Consider the following 21,361-nt stretch of genomic DNA (forward strand, 5'->3'; position numbering starts at 1 on the left):
TTCCTGACCTAGAAGGAACTTACAAGATCAGTCCTACTCCTGCCATTTATTTGTATGAAAGCTGACTCAATGAGGTTGTGGTTCACCCAAGTTCATAGAGCTAGCTTGTATTCAGGAGAAGAAACCCACTTTCCTCGTCTAGAGTGCTTACTCTTCTTCTCAGAGGCTGTTAAGATTTCTGTGACTTTAAGGAAGAATTAATTTATCAGTATTAAAAGTTTAATCTTATATGCAACAGCACAGTCTGCCCTTCCTAGAGTTTTGTCTAACATCATTATAATTCTTTACATTGAAAAAAAATCTTATAATCGTACTATCTCATTAATTTTTGCTATGCTAGTTTTCTCTTTCATTAAGTCCCCTAATGACACATTGCCCAATTTAATAACCAGTTTTATCGTTATACAGTTTAAGACTTATTGCCTTTGACTATTGACTATCTGGGCTTTTCCTGAAACATAATCATTGTAGACTCAGTTTCCATATTAATAGTAATTTTTCAGGTTAAAAATAGTAATGATAATAGTTGTTGTTATTGGCAATCTTATTGAAGCTACATGCCTTAAAAAAAAACAAAAAACTTTAGAATCCAGCAGAGAAATAGAAGATTGAAGTTTGTTGGAGTGTTGAAACCCTGCCCTTGTGTGAAAATATTCGAAGCATAGTCCTGAGGCAGCAGTAACCTTCTTTGAATTTCCCCATCTGACATTAACTTCATTTTGGGGTGCCTGGTAAAGTTGGAAATAGTTGTGATATTTGGTTGGGAAAGATACAACATTACTCGCTTTTCAAGATAAGCAAGAGAGCTTTTGACCTCCTTGGGAGATCTTTAACCTAGCTATTCCCTGGATACCCAGATCCAATTTCATGTTGTCACTGGGAACTCACTGTTTTTTTATCTCTTTCAGATTAAATTTTTAAAAACCTTTTATTTTTAGGGACTGAATTCATGGCCAGGTTACACGAACATCTGAAGTATTTTGTAAATATGAAAATTTCTACAGACAAGTCGTGGCAAGGAGTTACCATCTATTTCTCAGGCCATGAGGTTATTATCTTATTTTATTTAAAGAGTTTTTTAAATTTAATCTTGAGAAATATAGCATATTACCACATTTTTTTTAAACATTATATTTAGACTCCTGGAGAAGGAGAACATAAAATCATGGAATTTATCAGATCCGAGAAGGCAAAGCCAGATCATGATCCAAACACCAGACACTGTCTTTATGGCTTAGATGCTGACTTGGTAGGTATAATGTTTATTGTATTCTAATCTTATGCCATTGTAGTTAAAATAGCTAGGAAACTTGGTCTTAATAAAAGAAGATTTCTGGGCTTCTCTGGTGGCGCAGTGGTTAAGAATCCGCCTGCCAATGCAGGAGACACGGGTTCGAGCCCTGGTCCGGGAAGATCCCACATGCCGCGGAGCAACTAAGCCCGTGCGCCACAACTACTGAGCCTGTGCTCTAGAGCCCACGAGCCACAACTACTGAGCCTGAGCTCTAGAGCTCGTGTGTCACAGCTACTGAAGCCCGCACGCCTAGAGCCTGTGTTCCACAACGAGAAGTCACCACAATGAGAAGCCCGCACACCGCAACGAAGAGTAGTCCCCACTCGCGACAATTAGAGAAAGCCCACGCACAGCAATGAAGACCAAACGCAGCCAAAAAAAAAAATTAAAAATTAAAAAAAACATTTAAGAAGATTTCTGGCTATGGGAACAAATATCAGAGATATAATAATGATTGCTACTTCTGCTATTACCAAAGTTCTAAAACATTTGGAAAAGGAGTTCTTTTGCCATAGTTTATGATCAACAGGTCTCTATAGTTAGTGTTCACACCTGACTGACCCTAGTGCTATGAATACTCTGCTGAGGTCAGGATAGAGGGCCCTTTTTACCCTCATTCTTAATACACGATTTTTAATACCACCTGATCTGATGACTCCATAACCCAAGTTTGCTAGACTCTTTTTGTTTTAACTTTCTATTACAGAAGTTTGCAAATATAAACAGATGTAAAGGAGAGAGCATAATGAACCTCCTTGTGTCCTTCATCTGTCTTCAGTAACCTTCAGCTCCTTTCCCTAATCATCTGTCTCCTTCCTTCTCCTCCCCTGGATTCTTTTTTTTTTTAAGACTTTTTTCTTTTTTTTTAATAAATTTATGTATTTATTTATTTTTTGGCTGCGTTGGTCTTCGTTGCTGCGCGTGGGCTTTCTCTAGTTGCAGCGAGCGGGGGCTACTCTTCGTTGCAGTGTGCGGGGCTTCTCACTGTGGTGGCTTCTCTTGTTGCAGAGCACGGGCTCTAGGCACGTGGGCTTCAGTAATTGTAGCACGTGGGCTCAGTAGTTGTGGCTCACGGGCTGTAGAACACAGGCTCAGTAGTTGTGGCGCACGGGCTTAGTTGCTCCAGGGCATGTGGGATCTTCCCGGACCAGGGCTCGAACCTGTGTCCCCTGCATTGGCAGGCAGATTCTTAACCACTGTGCCATGAGGGAAGCCCATCCCCTGTATTCTTGAAGTATATGACATGTATTATTTAATCTATAAATATTTCATGATGGAGAATATTAAAAATGATAACCCCAATGATATCCCACATAAAACAAAAATTAACAAATCATTAATATATAAATAACCATTTAGTATTCTCATTTCCCTGATTGCTTCATAAATGCTTTATTTTCTTTGAATCAGGATTAAATGAAAATAAACAATATACATTGCAGTTGGTTGATATGGCTCACTAGACTATTTGACTTACTTTGGGGATTAGAATACTATGTGAGAATATTAACTGAAAATATCCTTTTCCAGTTTTTTCTGAGTTTCCACATACTAAAGGTATCTTGGCCTCCAGAAGAGTCCTGTATTCTTCTGTCATGGAAATGCTGTTGCCCTAATTCCTTACCCATTCCTCCGTGGCAAGTGGAAAGGTGTAAAAACCAAGAGAACATTATTGGAATTTTTTTATGGGGGTACAGTGGGGTGGTTATAAAGGTTATTTGAGTCTAAAGTGAACATTTTTTTCTTAGAAAAGTACACAGAATTTACCCAATTTATAACCTGTAGATGTATCATATTTTGATAGTTATACATTTAATTTGTTAATGAATTATTTTCCTTAAATAAGCATGTTCTCTATATAGAAACGTTTTTTGATTGCTTTTGTGAACCCGATGCTATAAAAAATGAGAGAATAGAAACATTTCTTCATCATTTTTCAACAGATTATGCTTGGATTAACAAGTCATGAAGCACATTTCTCTCTTTTAAGAGAAGAGGTTCGGTTTGGTGGCAAAAAGACACAAAGGTAAATCATACTGCCTATATATCAGAAGGTAGAACAGAAATTAAATTAGGAATAGTAATCCCTTAACAGGTATATGACCTGTAAATATTTTCTCCCAGTCCCTGGGTTGCCTTTTCACTCTGTTGATGGAGTCATTTGATGTACAAAATTTTTAATTTTGATGAATTCCAATCTATTTTTTTCTTTTGTTGCCTGTACTTTTTAGTGTAATATGCAAGAAATCATTGCTGAATGCAATGTCATAAAGCCTTTTCCCATTTTATTCTAAGGGTTTTATAAGTATTAACTCTTAACATTTAGGTCTTTGATCTATGTCAAGTTAATTTTTATATGTGGTGTAAGGTAATGGTCTGTCTTCATTCTTTTGCATGTGGATGTCCAGTTTTCTGAACAACATTTGTTGAAAAACTGTCTTTTCCCCATTGAATGATCTTGGCTCCCTGGTCAAAAATCACGTGACCATATATGCAAGGGTTTGTTTCTGGGATCTGTATTCTATTCCGTTGGTCTATATGTCTGTCTTTATGCCAGTACCACAAGTATTTTGATAACTGTAGCTTTGTAGTAAGTTTTGAAATCAGGAAGGGTGAGATCTCCAACTATATTCTTCTTTTTCACGATTATTTTGGCTGTTTGGGGTCTCCTGAGGTTAATAATTTTTAAGATAGGTTTTCTGGGTTTTTTTGTAAAAAAGTTGGGATTTTGATTGGGACAGCATTGAATCTATAGATCCCTTTGGGTAGCATTCACATCTTGATATCAAGTCTTCCAGTCTATTAACATAAAATGTCATTCCATTCATTTGTGTCTTCTTTAATTTCTTTCAGTTTTGTAGTTTTAGTGTACAAGTCTTTTGCCTCCTTTCTTCTTTTTTTTCCTTTAATTGAAAATAATGTTTTTAAATATAGTTACCTGCTGTGCATTACATCCTCAGAGCTTATTTATCTTATAACTGGAAATTTATACCTTTTCACCGCCTTCACCCATTTCACCCACCCCCATCCCCTACCTTTGTGAATCATCAGTCTGTTCTCTGTATCTTTGATTTCAGTTTTTTTGCCTCTGGCTTTTTCTTTTGCTTCCTTGGTCAAGTTTATTTCCGAGTGTTTTATTCTTTTGGATGGTATTGTAAGTGGAATTGTTTCTTAATTTCCTTTTTGGATTGTTTATTGCTGGTATGTAGAAACACAACTGATTTTTGTGTTGACCTTATACCCTGCACTTATGCTGAATTCATTTTTTAGTGGTAGTATTTTTTTTTTTTGTAGATTCTATGGGATTTCTACATATAGAATTACACCATCTGTAAATAGAGTTTTACTTCTTCTTTTGCAGTTTGGATACCTTTTATTTCTTTTCTTGCCTACTTGCCTTGGCTAGACTTCCAGCATAATGTTGAATAACTATAGTGAAAATGGGCATCCTTGTCTTGTTACTGATCTTAGGAACAAGAATTCCTTTCCTTGGGAGGAAAGCTTTCAGTCTTTCACCATTGATTATGCTATAAGGAAATTCCCTTCTGTTCCTACTTTGCTGAATGTTTTTATCATGAAAGAGTGTTGAATTTTGACGTATGCTTTTTCTGTTAAATGATTATGCGGGGTTTTTTCTCCCTTTGTTTATTAATATGGTGTATTACATTGATTTATTTTCTTATGTTGGACTATCTTTGCATTCCTGAAGAAAATCCCATTTGTTCATGGTGTATAAATGCTTTTAATATGCTGTTAACAGCTTATATTCTTACTTGTAATTAATCCTGGAGTATAGGCCACAGCCAGGAATATAGACCCCTATACCAAGCCCGGAAAAGGTAAGAGGAGGAAGTGATGGTGCCTCAACATTGAAGCCTTGGACTGTACTGCAGTAGATATAAAAGTATACGTACTCACTTATCTATATGCTTTCTGCTGGTGGCCAGCCTTAAATGGACCAGATCCCACTGGTTTATTACATCTATTATGTATTATTTAGACTTTCTCAATTCTGAGAGTCCTTCCACAGAAAGCATATTGTAAACCTATTATTATGAACTTTATCTCTGTTGTAATTGTAGTTATATTTTTATCTTAACATTACCCTGCAGCTTGCCTATAAATTACATGCCTTAATGACAAGAATTAACTATTTTCTAATGATGTTTTATTTTAAGCTACGTTTTTAAACTTGAACCTTAAAAATATAATAAGCTCTGTGTTGATCATCTGACTAATTACAGGGTATGCGCACCAGAAGAAACCACATTTCACCTTCTACACTTGTCTTTAATGAGAGAGTATATTGACTATGAGTTTTCAGCATTAAAAGTAAGTATTAATATAACCATGGGCCAAAGATGAATATGCAGAAATTTCCATAGGATTTAACTCTTCTCTTCATATTGCATAGGACAAGATCACATTTAAATATGATATTGAAAGGATAATAGATGATTGGATTTTGATGGGATTTCTTGTTGGCAATGATTTTATCCCTCATCTACCTCATTTACATATTAATCATGATGCACTGCCTCTGCTTTATGGAACATATATTACCATCCTGCCAGAACTTGGGGGTAAGAAAAGTTTAATATTTGTTTGAAGCTACTTTAAGTTAGCACTCAACTAACCCTAAAAATGTCACTCAGTTTATTAGATTATGGTATGTACAACTAAAGTAGGAAAAGAATTTGGAGTTTCTTTTAGTCTAAGGTACCAAGCTCTCTAAAGTTGTAATTTTCAATGGTTCACAAGCAAAGAAGATGACGCCAGTTAAGCAGTCTCATTTATTGATACCTAACTAATCTCCACCTTAAATGGCTTAAGAAAGCCAGCAGAGGTTGCTCGTTTCACTTAGCTCGTTTCGTATTTAAGCATAGAAATTTAGTTTTCTGAATGGATAATCATCAGAGTATTTAATATGAGGGAGAGATTTTCAAGTTAAAATGGGAAACTGACAGTGGTGATGCTGAATAAAACAGACGACAGGGAATTCCCTGGCCATCCAGTGGTTAGGATTCCGCATTTTTACTGCAGAAGGCACGGGTTCAATCCCTGGTCAGGGAACTAAGATCCGGCAAGTCACGCTGCACAGCAAGTCAATCAGCTAATCAATCAGTCAATCAACAGAGTAGCAGGACATTAGTCTTTTCTTTCTTAAGTTAACATATCAAATGAATGACCTAGATAGATTCTAGAACATATTTAATTTAATTAACTGTCTCCCAGTGTTGTTTGGAAATTTGGGAAGATTATTACTATGTAAACGTGGAATTTTTTATATTTTCCTTCAGTTCTTACATACTGTGTATTATAGTAACATCAAGTTCATAGAAACTAGGGCCACTTACATAGTCCAACACTGTTTTTTCTTGATTAGTAGAATGTCAAAACTCAATGTTTTGTAAAAATGTTGTAGAATTGTTTAGAAAAAATAATGTCAGTTTTTAGTACAAGTTTAGATTTTGTTCCTTTTAGGTTATATTAATGAAAGTGGACATCTCAACTTACCTCGATTTGAGAAATACCTTGTGAAACTATCAGATGTAAGTAACTAGAAGTTTTTGTTTTCCTGTCCCAGGTAGCTATAAATGGTTAGTAACCAATTACATAATACCAGAAGAAAAAGTTTTTGTGATTCTACTCAAGTTGGTCATTCTGTATAAGTAATTTCACCTAAGTTATTTTTATTTCTATTTGCTTTTCATTTTTAGTTTTCAGAGTAATAGATGAAGTCCCCATGTAAAAAAGTAATATCCTCTGATTTCCTATGCCCTAGAAGTAGTCACTGTTAAAAGTTTGGTCTGTATTCTTCTAAACATACTTAAGTTATTTTAAAATAAATGTAAATATTTCTGTACAGTTTGATCGAGAGCACTTCAGTGAAGTTTTTGTGGACCTAAAGTGGTTTGAAAGCAAAGTTGGTAACAAGTACCTCAATGAAGCAGCAGGTGTCGCAGCAGAAGAAGCCAAGAACTACAAGGAAAAGAAAAAATCAAAGGTGTCCATTTTTTTAGGTGTCCTTTCATTTTTTTAGCTGTAAAGGTAAAACTGATATTCCTTGTTTCTCATTTTCTTTCTTATGATTTTAGGGTTGCCTCATTTTAGTTTCATTTCTTCTTTTCCTCTATGGACATTTAAAAAATTTTTTTGGTTTCTTTTTCTCTATTAGATCCTATCATTTAAATCTGATCTTTAGAAATCAGTTTATTTTTACCATCGAAGAACATTGTGTTTTCTTTGTTCTTCCACTCTATTAATAAGTGTATAAAACATTTCTAAATATAAGAGCCCAGAAAATTAGTTAAAGTGTGGATATTTATAGCATTTAATGTTATGAGACATTAACTAGATCAGTGATTTTTCTCTAGAAGTAATTTATATATAAAATCGTGTGTAAAATACAGTGATAGGCTAGGCTGAGAGTAGTTAATAGCACAATATGTGGTAACTGTTAGGTCCTCAATAAGTGATTAGAGTCAGTTAGAATATGCTAGTGCACCGTAAAACACCTCTAAGAAGCCCTAAAGAATGTCTTATGTGTGTTAGCTTGGAAAATAAACCTCTTCTGAAATTTTCCTCAGCTAACCCATAGTTATTGGATTCTGGTGAAACTGATGAGTTTCCTGCACTCTCTTTGCTGTACTGGTTTTATTCAGGCTCAAGCCCAATATCTCTTGCTCCAGGAAGGGCAACTGTCCTGATTTTCTTTAGTGCAGTCTTTCTAATTGCTTAACTTTTCCTCAGTGGAGCTTAGCAGTAGTCAGTCTGCATTCTACTCTGTTTCTTGTCTTAATAAAACAGGCTCTGCAACTTTTGGGGGACCCGTACCCACAAACTTAAATATCAATAATCCATGACTCCGCCCACCTCAGCTCAGTCCTTAAGCTTCACCAGTCATCCAGGGGTGTGTAGTTAACATTAGAGACACTGGTAGATTGAAAGGACCTGGAGAAACAGCCCAGACGCAGGAAATTGGCAGAGGCCCTAGCTTGGATGAAGAAAAGGAAATTGGGAATAAGGGAGTAGGAAGAACTAATGAGAGGCACTGGCAGTTGATAGGCAGTTAGAAGTAGAGGAGAGAAAGGATGAAATCACAAGGAGGAAGAATAGATGGGCAGGATATGAAGGATGTGATGAAATGGAAGAACTTTAGAAAAGCAGATGAGTTACATGGAAGAAAATTTAGAAGTGGCTGGTAGAGTCATAGGAATGATGGGATCCAGAGATCCCAAAAAAACAGGTAATGTTTGTAGTTATTGGATTCAATCATAAACAAACAGATTGTGTTAACAATAGCCCAGAATTTGACATATAAAAATGTTAAAGTTGAAAGAATTTGATATTGATTGTGTACTTTTCTCTAAGTAAATGAAATATTCTTGAAGTGTTTTGTTTTTGGAACACATATATAATTAAATATATTTATCTTTTATATTGGTGAACATTACTTGTTATTTATCATTGAGGGGTCTGAATGTTAAGTTCTACATAATAAAGATTTATAGCTTCAGGAAACAGTGATATAAAACCAAAAGCATTTACACAGCATTTGAGGAATATTTTTAAAACAGACTTTTGCAGTGTGTCACTTAAGGATCATTCAGTTATCTTTAGTATTTTTTAAATCTTCCTGTTAAATGTCTCACCTTAAAGTATATCCTGCCTTAATTTTATATTGATTTATAATTTGTATAGGGCCAGGAAAACTCAATATGTTGGGCTGCTTTAGACAAAAATGGAGAAGAAGTGGTAACTTCTAAGGGTGAGTACAAACTATGTATTTTAATATATGCAATTTTTTTTGACAGAATAGTTGTTATATCTTTCCTTTATTAGTACTAATTCAGTAATATTGGATGAAATAGATGTCTATGATAGTTTATAAGCATCTGCTTTGATATGTATTTATCAAAGCATTAGATGTAAAAACGGAATATTCGTAATTGTCAGCCACTGTCTTTCTGTCTTTTTTCCAGACAATTTAGAAGATGAGACTGAAGATGATGACTTGTTTGAAACCGAGTTTAGACAATATAAAAGAACATATTACATGACAAAGATGGGAGTTGACGTAGTTTCTGAGTACGTTTTTGCCAATGCTTTTACTTTAAAGTAGAAAAAAATTAGACTTTGCAGTGAAAACAACATAATTTTGATAGTTATGGTAATGGGTGGAAAGGATTTTTTGTTTTCATAAATTATTGTAAGCCTTTCAACTAGTACCGTTTTGGACAAGGTAACATTAATTGACATGTATTATGTAGTTGACCTTTGAACAACACGGGTTTGAACTGCACAGGTCCACTTATATACGGACTGTTTTTACTAAATACTTAATGCAGTACTACGTGATTCACAATTGGTTGAATCCACGACTGGTTGAATCCACAGATGCGGAATCGCAGATACAGAGAGCCGACTAGTTATAGGTGGATTTTCTACTACACAGAGGGTTGGCGCCCCTAACTCCTGCATTGTTCAAGGGTCCTATGATAAAAATTGCCAAATAGAAAATGGTTAGTGTTTTGCTTCCTATCTTCTAAAGCTCACATCACACTTATCTCAAAGGGCACCTGGCTCAGCCCCAGGTTAATAACTAGTACAAAAGTTCCTTAACAACTTGACCTCTAGAATGGGGGTCCACACTTCTAAACTACAGCCCACAGTATGAATTACATATATTCGTATTTTATTTATTTTAATTAACAAACACTTATAAAGTGCTTACCAAGTGCCAGGCACTATTCTAAACATTTGAAAAATATTAACTCATTTATATTTTAATAATATAAACATATAAATATATATATATATAACATGAAAATGTTAACTTGTAATTCTCACAATAATTCTTTAAGATAAGTAGAATTATTATTACCTTAAAATAGAGGAAATTAAGGAATGAGAGATTTAAGTGATTTGCTCGAAGTGACATGCATAGGTAGTGAGTGGCAGAGCCAGGATTTAAACACAAGCAGTCTGGCTCCAGAGCCCATGCCTAACCACCAGATGAGGCTGCTTTTCTATAAGTGAAATAAGAGTTTCATGAAGTGCTATGTACCCTTATTACATTAGCAAGTAGGACTTCTGAGACTTGAGAAATAACATATTTAAAATAGTTATGCTTTTAATCCTTTTTCCCTTTGTTCTTATATTTCCTTGATTACAGTTAGATAGAACTGTAGTACATGCAGTTGACATTAAATGCTTAATTTGATAGGAAACTAGTCTTCTGTTTTATTTCTTTTTCCTTTTATATAGTAAAATATAGACTTATGAAAATGAGATACTATTTGTTTGCCTAGTAAATAAGCAAATCTATTTAAGTTGTTATATTCAGTGTTGGTCCAGGAGTGGTAGTAGATTTCTTCCCTTAATTACTGGTGGAAATATAAATTGGTAAAATTATTTTGGAAACTACATATCCAGAAGCCTTTAAAATAGTCATCCCTTTGACCCAATAATTCTAATTGTTAAAATATCTTAAAAATATAAAGTTAAACACAGAAGATCTTTATACACAAGGAAGTTTATTACAAAGTTTTTTAAAAGTAAAAAATTAGAAACGATGTACATGTCCAGTAAGAATGTTCATCATAATTGTCTCCACCTCCTCCTCATTACAGTCACTATCTCTGCCATTTCCAGTATTTCCAGAATATGCGGAACTGTTAAACTGGTACTTATGGGAAGTTCATAACAATTCAGAAAGATACTTTCAGTATATCATTAAGTACAAATTTTAAAAGCAGGATACAAAAATCATAATGCACAGTATCCTCTCATTAATACTTAAAACAAAACAAAAAAAACCTGGGCATAGAAAAGAGATTGAAAAAAATACCAAAAGATAATAGTGATTGCTATAAGGTGATAAAAATGCTTTTTGTCATTATCTGTATTTTCAGTAATGAGGAAATATTTCTTTTATAATAAAAAAGTAATGCATTTCATTTTAAAAAGCATAGCTCCCAAGACTTCCCTGGTGGCACAGTGGTTAAGAATCTGCCTGCCAATGCAGGAGACATGGGTTCGAGCCCTGGTCCGGGAATATCCCACATGCCGTGGAGCAACTAAGCCCGTGCGCCACAACTACTGAGCCTGCTCTCTAGAGCCCATGAGCCACAGCTACTGAGCCCACGCACCACATCTACTGAAGCCCGCACGCCTAGAGCCCATGCTCTGCAACGAGAAGCCACTGCAATGAGAAGCCCGTGCACCACAATGAAGAGTAGCCCCCGCTCGCCTCACTTAGGGAAAACCTGCGAGCAGCAATGAAGACCCAACACAGCCAAAAATAAATAAATTAAAAAAAAAAAAAGGCTTCTCTGGTGGCCCAGTGGTTGAGAATCTGCCTGCCAATGCAGGGGACACAGGTTTGATCCCTGGTCTGGGAAGATCCCACATGCCGTGGAGCAACTAAGCCCAGGCGCCACAACTACTGAGCCTGTGCTCTAGAGCCCGTGAGCCACAACTATTGAGCCCACGTGCCACAACTACTGAAGCCCACGTGCCTAGAGCCCATGCTCCACAACGAGAGAAACCACCACCATAAGAAGCCTGCGCACCGCAAAGAAGAGTAGCCCCCGCTCGCCGCGACTAGAGAAAGCCTGTGTGCAGCAGCAAAGACCCAACAGAGCCAAAAATCGATAAATAAAATAAATAAATTTATTTTTTTTAAAAAGAGCGTAGTTCCCAGAACTAATGTAGATCGAGAATATCTAAGTGTATCTCTACCTGAATTTTGGTAACAGACACTAACAAGGTTTATAGCCACTTTGGGGTTTAACCTAGAGTGCTCTTTTTTGCTCTGTGTGTGTGTGTGTGTGTATGCGCATGTGTGTGTGTGTGCGTGTGTATTGTGTGTGTGATTATTTTACCTTAAATGATGGTTTTTGAGAAAAAGGGATTAGAGGGAATATTGTTCAGTGGATATCGCACTTTTCAAAGTGTGTTCTAGCTCTATAACTAGATTTTAAGATCTTCTGATTTCCTCCTGTGATTCTCTCAGGCATTCTCCCAAATAAAGAAGATTCCCATCCCTATCTCTCATCACACCCTGAATATTTAAGGCATTGGTAGTGCCACATTATAGAAAGTTTCATTAACTAAATCCTCAAACTTTAAACCAAAGGCACAGTACATTCACTGAATAAATATGCACAGCATGTTTAAGTATTCTGATGGTTGGTTTAGGAAAACTATAAGGCAAACCTTTAATCCGGCATGATGGAATTTTTAAAAAATAATATTTTGGAGTTTTTCTGATTGCAGTTTTTGGTTTATTCATTGATTAAATAAAACGTGAGGCAGAATGTGATATCAGGAGATATGCTCTAAACACAATGGCCTGTCTTCAAAAAATAATGTTATAATGAAAATATTCTTTTCTATTTTCAGTGACTTTCTGGCTGATCAAGCTGCATGTTATGTTCAGGCAATACAATGGATTTTGCATTATTACTATCATGGAGTTCAGTCCTGGAGCTGGTGAGGGAATAAAAACAAAAAGTTTTGTCTTTTATAATGGTTCATTCTACTGTAAGGTCATTTGAGAATCTCTTTTCTTTTTATTTCTGTTTATGGTAGTATTTTTTAAAAGATACATACAGCCAAGTTTAAAATGAAATACAGGTAATCTTTTTTTATATGAAAATACTTTAAAAAGACCCTTTTATAACAAAGATACTTCCAGCTATAGCAGATGGCCCATAATAAAAGCTCTCTGTTAATCTGAGGATTTAAAATTTTCTGTTATAATGAATGAAGTGTGACAAAGTCTTGATAATTAATGGGTCTGAGCAGTGGTTAAGTGGGATTGTTTATTATATTCTTCTCTACATTTTTATGTGTTTGAAAAAATTTTTCTATCAGGAGTAATTATTGAAGAATGGGTTATATGAATGTTAGACTGGGAAGGGTAAAGAAGAAAGGAGAAAGGAATTACTTGCTTTTCCTGGAAATAATAATAATTTGTCTTGTTTCCTATTTCAGCAAGTTCCATCTACATTTCCAAACCATCCACTTGTTATAGAAAAAATAACAAGCCAAAATATGCTGCAGGGAAAAGCAGAGACTTTTAAGTGATGAGATAGCTAGCTTGTTTTGTTTTGTTTTCAGAACACCTGCTAGGCTCTGTTTTAAAGCACCAACAGCAAAACAAACCAGTGCAAAATAACGTGGCATTAATTTCACATGATTTCACTTACCAGTAGCCTTTAGAAATCTTTGCAATAACTAACATGATTCTCAGGGCGTCTCTGAAGAGTATTCTATGACAAAAATCCTTGATTTGCCATTTTTTAAGAGGGTGAGTATAAGTTATCCCTATTATATTACCAGGCGTTAAGGCTAGGCACTTGAAAAGCATGTTCTCATATAATCCTCACAACTATTTAAAGTAAGCATTGTTCTCTGCCTTTTACAGATGAGGATTAGAGAGGTTAAGTAATCTTTCCAAGATGACATATACCCAAGAATCAAGTCCAAGGCTGTTTGATTCCCAAAGTCTATACGTTTTGCCTTGTTTCACATGCCATTCTGCCTCCTAAACTTTCCCACCCTTTTGAAGTATGACATAATTGTGGAATATAAAAATATTTCTTGGGCTTCCCTGGTGGCGCAGTGGTTGAGAGGCTGCCTGCCGATGCAGGGGACACGGGTTCATGCCCTGGTCTGGGAAGATCCCACATGCCATGGAGCACGTAGGCCCATGAGCCATGGCCACTGAGCCTGCGCGTCCAGAGCCTGTGCTCCGCAACAGGAGAGGCACAACAGTGAGAGGCCCGCGTACAGCAAAAAAAAAAAAAAAATTTCTTCATTGTTTTGTTGGTATCTTTAGTCAAACATTAAGAACATTGAAAGTTTTTTAAAAATTGTATGTTTCAAGTTTTGTAAAAATATTTTTTCTGTAGTTAAATATGGGAAGGTATTAAAAACAAAAATAGTTGGTGTGTATGATTGATAAGTGGTTTAATTCTTACCACAAACACAATATATATATACTAATGCAAAGATAAAAGTTCTTAGAACTGACCAGTAACAGCCATATGAGCTCAGACTCACTGTTCCCTCTGTCCTTACGAGAGAAGCTCAGGCCCACATGAGCTAACTGAACGTCTTCTGACTACCTCATTACTTCATTCTAAGAATCTATTGTTTGGAAGACTCACAGTCAACATTTTCGAAGCTGAACAGCCATTATCTTATTTATATATATAAATAATAAATTATATATTATATATATTTATATATTATTAATATATATATCCTTGCATGCATCCAAATTTTGAGTGTGAAACTGCACTTAAAAAATTAAGGAAATAGAATATTTGTTGCCATCAAATGACCTAAATCTCCAACATTGCTGATTTTTTATATTCAAGTAGCAGAATTATGAATGATTTTTTTGTCTTTAGAATTATTGCCATGTGTTGTTAAAATAGAATATGGAGAAGTATATACTTACTATTGACCTGTTTCATAAAATTGCCAATTGTTTAAAACTCAGTTTTGTTTTATAGGTTTTATCCGTACCATTATGCACCTTTCCTATCTGATATCCGCAACATCAGTACACTCAAAATCCATTTTGAACTAGGAAAACCTTTTAAGCCATTTGAACAGCTTCTTGCTGTACTTCCAGCAGCTAGCAAAAATTTACTTCCTACATGCTACCAGGTGAGTTTTAGAATTAAATGTGTTTACGGTCTTTTTAATATTTAGGAGCTCCTCCTGCAAACTTAGAAACATCATACCCAAATTTCTTTAATAGCTAAATATATTTATATTCAGTTTCAAATATAGGATTCCTTAAACAAGTCCCTTGAAAAGTAGTTGCTTGATTTAAAGTTAGCTTTGTTTTATATTTTATTTTTATTTATTTGGTTGTGCCGGGTCGTAGTTGCAGGCTGTGGGCTCCTTAGTTTCAGCACGTGGGCTCCTTAGTTGTGGCAGGTGGGCTCCTTAGTTGTGGCTCACCGGCCCCTTAGTTGTGGCATGCGAACTCTTAGTTGCAGCATACATGTGGGATCTAGTTCCCTGACCAGGGATCAAACCTGGGCCCCCTGCATTGGGAGCGTGGAGTCTTAACCACTGCGCCACCAGGGAAGTCCCCAAGTTAGCTTTGTTTTAAAAAGGCAAACAAATTTCATAAGCCATTCAGAGCATAGCTTCTTTATTTTCAGTACCTTTAAGCACATCTTCAATTTGTCTCTGCACTGATGAAAGTAAACTGAGATAGGCAAAATCCGAAGCCATCTACTTTGTCCAAACGTTTACAGATTTCATTTCAGTTCTCTTTTACCCTCTACCTATTAGAATACGGATGATTCTAATAAGTTACTTATATCAACAAAAGTATTACCTCCGTTTATATTTGGATTTTAAGCATTTCATTTATCAAATTGTGGAATAAAAGGCTTTTCTCTGGTTAACGTATTTCACGTAACAGGAAAAAGATATTTCAGGGGTGATTGAGTCACCAAAATTAAGCCAAGCCTGCTAAGCTGATTCTGAGAGTAAACTTCATTTAGTTCTTCTAGAGCATCAATCTCGTCTTCTAATTCCATGGTCTGGTACAAGGAACTGGAGTAGACACATATAAACACAAACACACACACCTGCCTTCACTGCTTGAACAGTATCAGGCTTCCTTCTGTATCTTTCTGAAACTTAACCTGTCCTTCATCCTGGCCCCTGGCCTTTCTTTCTTAAGTTTCTTTGATAGTTTTTTCCTACCTTCACATACATTAAGGATTGATACTCAACCACTCTGGACCAGTAACCATGCAGGTTTTTATAGCCACATCTGTTTTGATTGTTCTGTGCTCATGACTTGCTGATTATTAAATACTTTGAATATGACCTTGAGAAATATGCTATTTCTTTAAATTTTTTATATCATAATCTTCCATATTCTATTCCTAGAAGACATCTTTAACTTTCTTTATCTACTTCTGTTATAAAATCTCTAATAAAAACGTCATATTGAACTTCTTATCTTTGCTATTGGTAGTAAAAAGATTTTGGATTTTAGGATTTTTTTTCTTTTTAAATTATCTTAGTTCTTATATAACTTAATAAAATCAGTTGATTAGGACATGAAAATAAATTGCCTAAGGTTAAAAATGGAGTGTGTGAAATGAACTGAAGTCTGAATGGGAAAACAATTTAGATAGGCCTTGTAAAGTGAAAAGACAATAGAAGATAGAAATGATAAAATTCAGAGTAAAGATAATTTTGCTACATAACTAGCTTAGTGGAACAGGAAAGTGGTGAATGGTGGTGAAATTAGAAGCCTCATACTTGAAAATCAAAATATAACAAGTATATCACAACATATCTAAGATGTGAAAATTTACTTTTGCTTTGCTTAGAAATTTTAAACTGTTACAATTGAGGAAATATTATAAATATATTAACAAAAAGCTACATTGATATTAGTTGTTACATTTCTATTACGCTATTTTATATTTTCACAGCATTTGATGACAGATGAAGACTCGCCAATTATAGAATATTATCCACCTGATTTTAAAACTGACCTAAATGGGAAGCAACAGGAATGGGAAGCTGTGGTTCTAATACCTTTTATTGATGAGGTCAGTGCATGAAATAGTTATATATACATGTATATTTTAGTCAGATATTATTTCACATAAATTAATAAGCAGTGGATTTTAATCACCATTTTTGTTTTTTTAATGAGTTTTAACTACTCTCATCTTCATTATGTGCATCAAAACTTGTAGGTATGCTAATTATAAGAAAGCTGGCATTGCTTTACTAATAGTAGACAAAGTAGGCTTCAGAACAAGGAGCATTACCAGAAATCAAAGGCTTGAATAACACTGTAAACCTACTCAACTTCATTAATATATGTAGAACACTGTGCCCAACAACTAAAGAATACACATTTTTAAGTGAAAGAACATTCACCAAGATTATTTGGTGAGACATAAAACATGTCTGGGGCTTCCCTGGTGGCACAGTGGTTGGGAATCCACCTGCCGATGCAGGGTTCGCGGGTTCGTGCCCCGGTCTGGGAAGATCCCACATGCCTCAGAGCGGCTGGGCCCGTGAGCCATGGCCGCTGAGCCTGCGCGTCGAGCCTGTGCTCCGCAACGGGAGAGGCCACAACAGTGAGAGGCCCGCGTACTGCAAAAAAAAAAAAAAATGTCTGAATAAATTTAAAAGGGTTGAAATCATAAAGAAAATGTTCTCTGACCACATGGAATTAAATTTAAAATCAGTAACAACTCTCTGGGAAACTTACAGATATTTTGAAATTAAATAACACACTTGTAAATAATCCATAGATTAAAGAAATTAAAAGGGATATTTGAAAATACTTTATCTGAATGATAATGAGAACACGTATCGTAATCTATGATAAAGCTAAAGCAAGGCTTAAAGGGAGACTTAAGGTTCTAGATGCTTATCCTAAGCAATAAGACATTTTAAAATAAATGAAGCTTCCTACCATAAGAAGCTAGAAAAACAAGAGCAATTTAAATCCAAACTAAGCAGAATGAAGGAAATAAAAATAGCAGAAATCTATGGAAAATGAGCAAACAATAGAGAAAAATCAATGAAACCAAAAGTTGGTCCTCTGAAAAGATTAATAAAATTGATAAATCCTAGCTAGACAGATCAAGAAAGGCTGAGAAAAGCCAGAGCACGAGGGGAGAACACATAAATTGCCAATATTTGGAATGAAAGAAGAGGTGTCCTATAAATTCTACAGCTATTAAAAGAATCCGTAAGGGATATTGTGAACAATTTTATGGCAAAGAATTCAGCAACCTAAGTGAAATGAATACAGTTCTTTAAAGACACAGTTTAGCAAAACTGACCAAAAAACATGTAAAAATCTGAGTAGTCCTATATCTTTTAAAGACATTTAGTTTCATGATTTAAAATCTTCTCACAAAGAAAATTCTAGGTTCAGATGTCTTGACTTGTGAATTCTAGCAAGCATTCAAGGAAGAAATAATACTAATTTTACACAAACTTTGAGAACATAGAATAGGAATAATCACTTCCCAATATATTTTATTAGACCAGCATGATGCAGATACCCATAGTAAATGATGTTACAAGAAAAGAAAATTACTTGCTAATATCCCTCCTAAAAGTAAATGCAAAAACGTTTAACAAAATAAAGCCAGATGGGATCCAATAATATGTTAGAAGGATAATACTCATAACCAAATGTCATTTATTTTAGAAACACAGTGTTGATTTGCGATGTGATTTACCACACTATCAGTATTCAACATCCAATTTTAATAGAAATGCTCAACATACAGTACTAGAAATAAGATGACACTTCCTCAACCAGATAAAGTGCATCTTAAAAAAACTTGCTAACAATATACTTAATAGTAAAATTTTGAATGTTTTCTCTGTAAAATCAAGAGTAAGACAAGGATGTTCATTCTAACCAATTCTATTACTGTACTGGAAGTCCAGTGTATTAAGTCAAGGAAAAGAAATAAAGGCATGCAAATTAGAAAGGAAGAGGAGAAATTGTTTTTATATGCACATAGCACTATTACATATATAAAAAATTCTAAGCAATCTTCAAAAAGATACTGTAACCAATAAGGAAATTTAGCAGGGTCACAGAAAATCTATACAAAATCTATATAAAATCTATACAAAATTCAATTGTTTCTATATACTAGTAGTAAACAGTTGGAAAATACAAATTTTTTTAAATAAAAAGATTTTTATTCTGCTTTCAATAGCATTAAGATATATAAAATACACAGTTACAAATTTAACAGCATGCACACTGAATACTACAATAGTGTTGAGATACAGAAACCTAAATAAATGGAGGGACATACCATGTTCAAGGAATAGAAGATTTAGTATTGTTAAGATGTACCCTCTTCCCAAATTGATCTTTGGACTCAACATAATCCCAATGAAAAGGCCAGCAGAGTTTTGTGTAGAAATCAGGAATCCTAAAGTCTTTATGAAATTGCAGAGGATCTAGAGTAGCCAAAGCAATCTATAGGAAGAAAAACAATACTGGAAGACTTTCATTCTCTGATTTCATGACTTACCATGAAGCTAAAGTAATCAAGGGAGTATGTTACTTACATGGCAATAGACATGGCAATAGATCAGTGGAACAGAATTGAGTCCAAACATAGATCTATACTTGTCCAGTTAATAAATTTTCAATTAAGACATCAAAGCTATTCAATGGGTAAAGAAAAAGCTTTTCAACAATTGGTGCTGAAACAGCTGGCTATATATGTTGAAAAAACCTGTACACTAATGTTCAGAGCAACTTATTTGTGATAACCCCAAACTGGAAAAAATTTGAATATCCTTCAATGGGTGAGTGAGTAAAAAAACTGTAGTACATCCATATAAAGGCATACTACTCAGCACTAAAAAGAATATTGATATAAACAACGGATGGAAAAAAGTTCATTTGAGTGAAAAAGTCAATCTTGGAAGGTTTTATATAGTTCCATTTATATAATATTTTTGAAATGACAAAATTATTGTAATATAAAACACATCAGTGGTTGTTAGGGGTTAGGGTTGGGGATAGGGTGTGACTATAAAGGGATAACATGAAGGGGTTTCTTTATGATGATGTGACAGTTCTGTATTCCAGTTTTAGTGGTGGTTACATGAATCTCTGCATATGATAAAAATTCCATAGTACTGTATACACACACAAAATTTAGATATAAAAACGAGTGAAATCCGAATAAATCTGTAGTAGTGATGTACCAGTGTCAATTTCCTGGTTTTGATGATGTACTGTGGCTGTAAGATGTTATCATTGAAAGGTACATGGGAACACACCATTACTAATTCTGCAAATTCTTATGAATCTTAATGTTTTTTGCCACTGTACACATGCTATGAAAAAAGGACTTGTGTGTTTATGTATTCTTTTTGTTTGTTTGTTTGTTAATGCATTCTTTTTTGTTGTTGTTGTTAATGCATTCTTATATATCAGAGATTTTATTTTTATAAGGTAGAATCCCCAAAGCAGGGATGCTTGGTTAATGGGAATGTGTATTTTTTGTTTTAATGAATATTACCAGTCTTCTTTTTCAAGAAGACTGGTGTAATTTACACCAGCAATATTTAAGTGCCTACTTCTCTGCTTTTCTAGTCCTGAATATTATTGCTTTATTTAATTTTGATGATAAAGTCTACTGATGATAAAGAATGCCATTCATTCAAATTTATTTTTCCCTGATTCCTAATTTAAGTATATTTTGATGTATGTTTGTCTTTTGCATTTTCTCTTTTGTAAATTGTCTGTCTATATCCTTTTCCTCATTTTCTTTCTTTGATTTTGAACAACTCTTTTTATATTAGGAATATTTTTCCCCAGTGTGGCATTTGCCTGTTGATTTTTTTGTGACATCTTTTATCACATACATTTTCTTTTACTTGAAAAATGTCTTTTTCCTTAAAGCTGTTCAGCTTTTTCCTGCCTTATTTAAGAGTTTTTCACTCCAAATTATCAATAATCTCCTAGATTTTTTCCCATTATTTTTGTTGTCTCATTACTCTGACACTTGCTTTTGCATACGGTATGATATTGGAAAGTATATGTGCTTTCTCTCCTAGCTGGATAGCTAGTTATGACAAAAGCGTTATTTAAATATCTGAAATACCATGTTTGACGTAGATTTGGATTTGTTTTTGAACTCTGTTTTGTTCTTCTGGTCTGTGGGTCTCTTGTGGTGTCAATACTTAAATGTTTTGCTTACAGGTAGTTTTATAAAAAAGTGATAGGATCTGGTAAGACAAGTTCTGGTAACTTTGTGCAGCTCACACATTCATCCTTCCAATATGAACACTAACATCATTTTGTCCTTTAAAAAGAAGTATTTTAAACCATTGTGATTTGATTGGAATTATGTTAAATACAAAAGATAATTGGAAAGATGAACATACCTATACCATTGTACAATTTGTAAAGTAAGATCAATGAGCAGTGAATTAAGATAAATTATAATTACGATCAATTCATATTTAAATTTTGATTTTCTGCTGATTTTATCCACA

The 21,361-nt window shown here is 34.5% G+C and overlaps 1 protein-coding gene across 2 annotated transcripts in view; it reads left to right on the forward strand.

Moving 5' to 3' along the window:
• Nucleotides 1-21,361, forward strand: part of XRN1 (5'-3' exoribonuclease 1) — a 100,926-nt gene that overhangs the window by 11,741 nt on the left and 67,824 nt on the right. For both annotated transcript variants that reach the window (XM_082840277.1, XM_082840278.1), the window contains exons 4-15: nt 939-1,048; nt 1,139-1,249; nt 3,238-3,320; nt 5,539-5,626; nt 5,709-5,877; nt 6,779-6,846; nt 7,164-7,301; nt 8,999-9,065; nt 9,280-9,385; nt 12,704-12,793; nt 14,827-14,983; nt 16,786-16,905. In XM_082840277.1, the coding sequence (XP_082696403.1) occupies nt 939-1,048; nt 1,139-1,249; nt 3,238-3,320; nt 5,539-5,626; nt 5,709-5,877; nt 6,779-6,846; nt 7,164-7,301; nt 8,999-9,065; nt 9,280-9,385; nt 12,704-12,793; nt 14,827-14,983; nt 16,786-16,905 (1,307 nt within the window). The remainder of the gene's footprint in view (nt 1-938; nt 1,049-1,138; nt 1,250-3,237; nt 3,321-5,538; nt 5,627-5,708; nt 5,878-6,778; nt 6,847-7,163; nt 7,302-8,998; nt 9,066-9,279; nt 9,386-12,703; nt 12,794-14,826; nt 14,984-16,785; nt 16,906-21,361) is intronic.

Source organism: Leucopleurus acutus (genome assembly GCF_964270905.1).
Source record: "Leucopleurus acutus genome assembly, chromosome: 5".
Classification (NCBI taxonomy): Eukaryota; Metazoa; Chordata; class Mammalia; order Artiodactyla; family Delphinidae; genus Leucopleurus; species Leucopleurus acutus.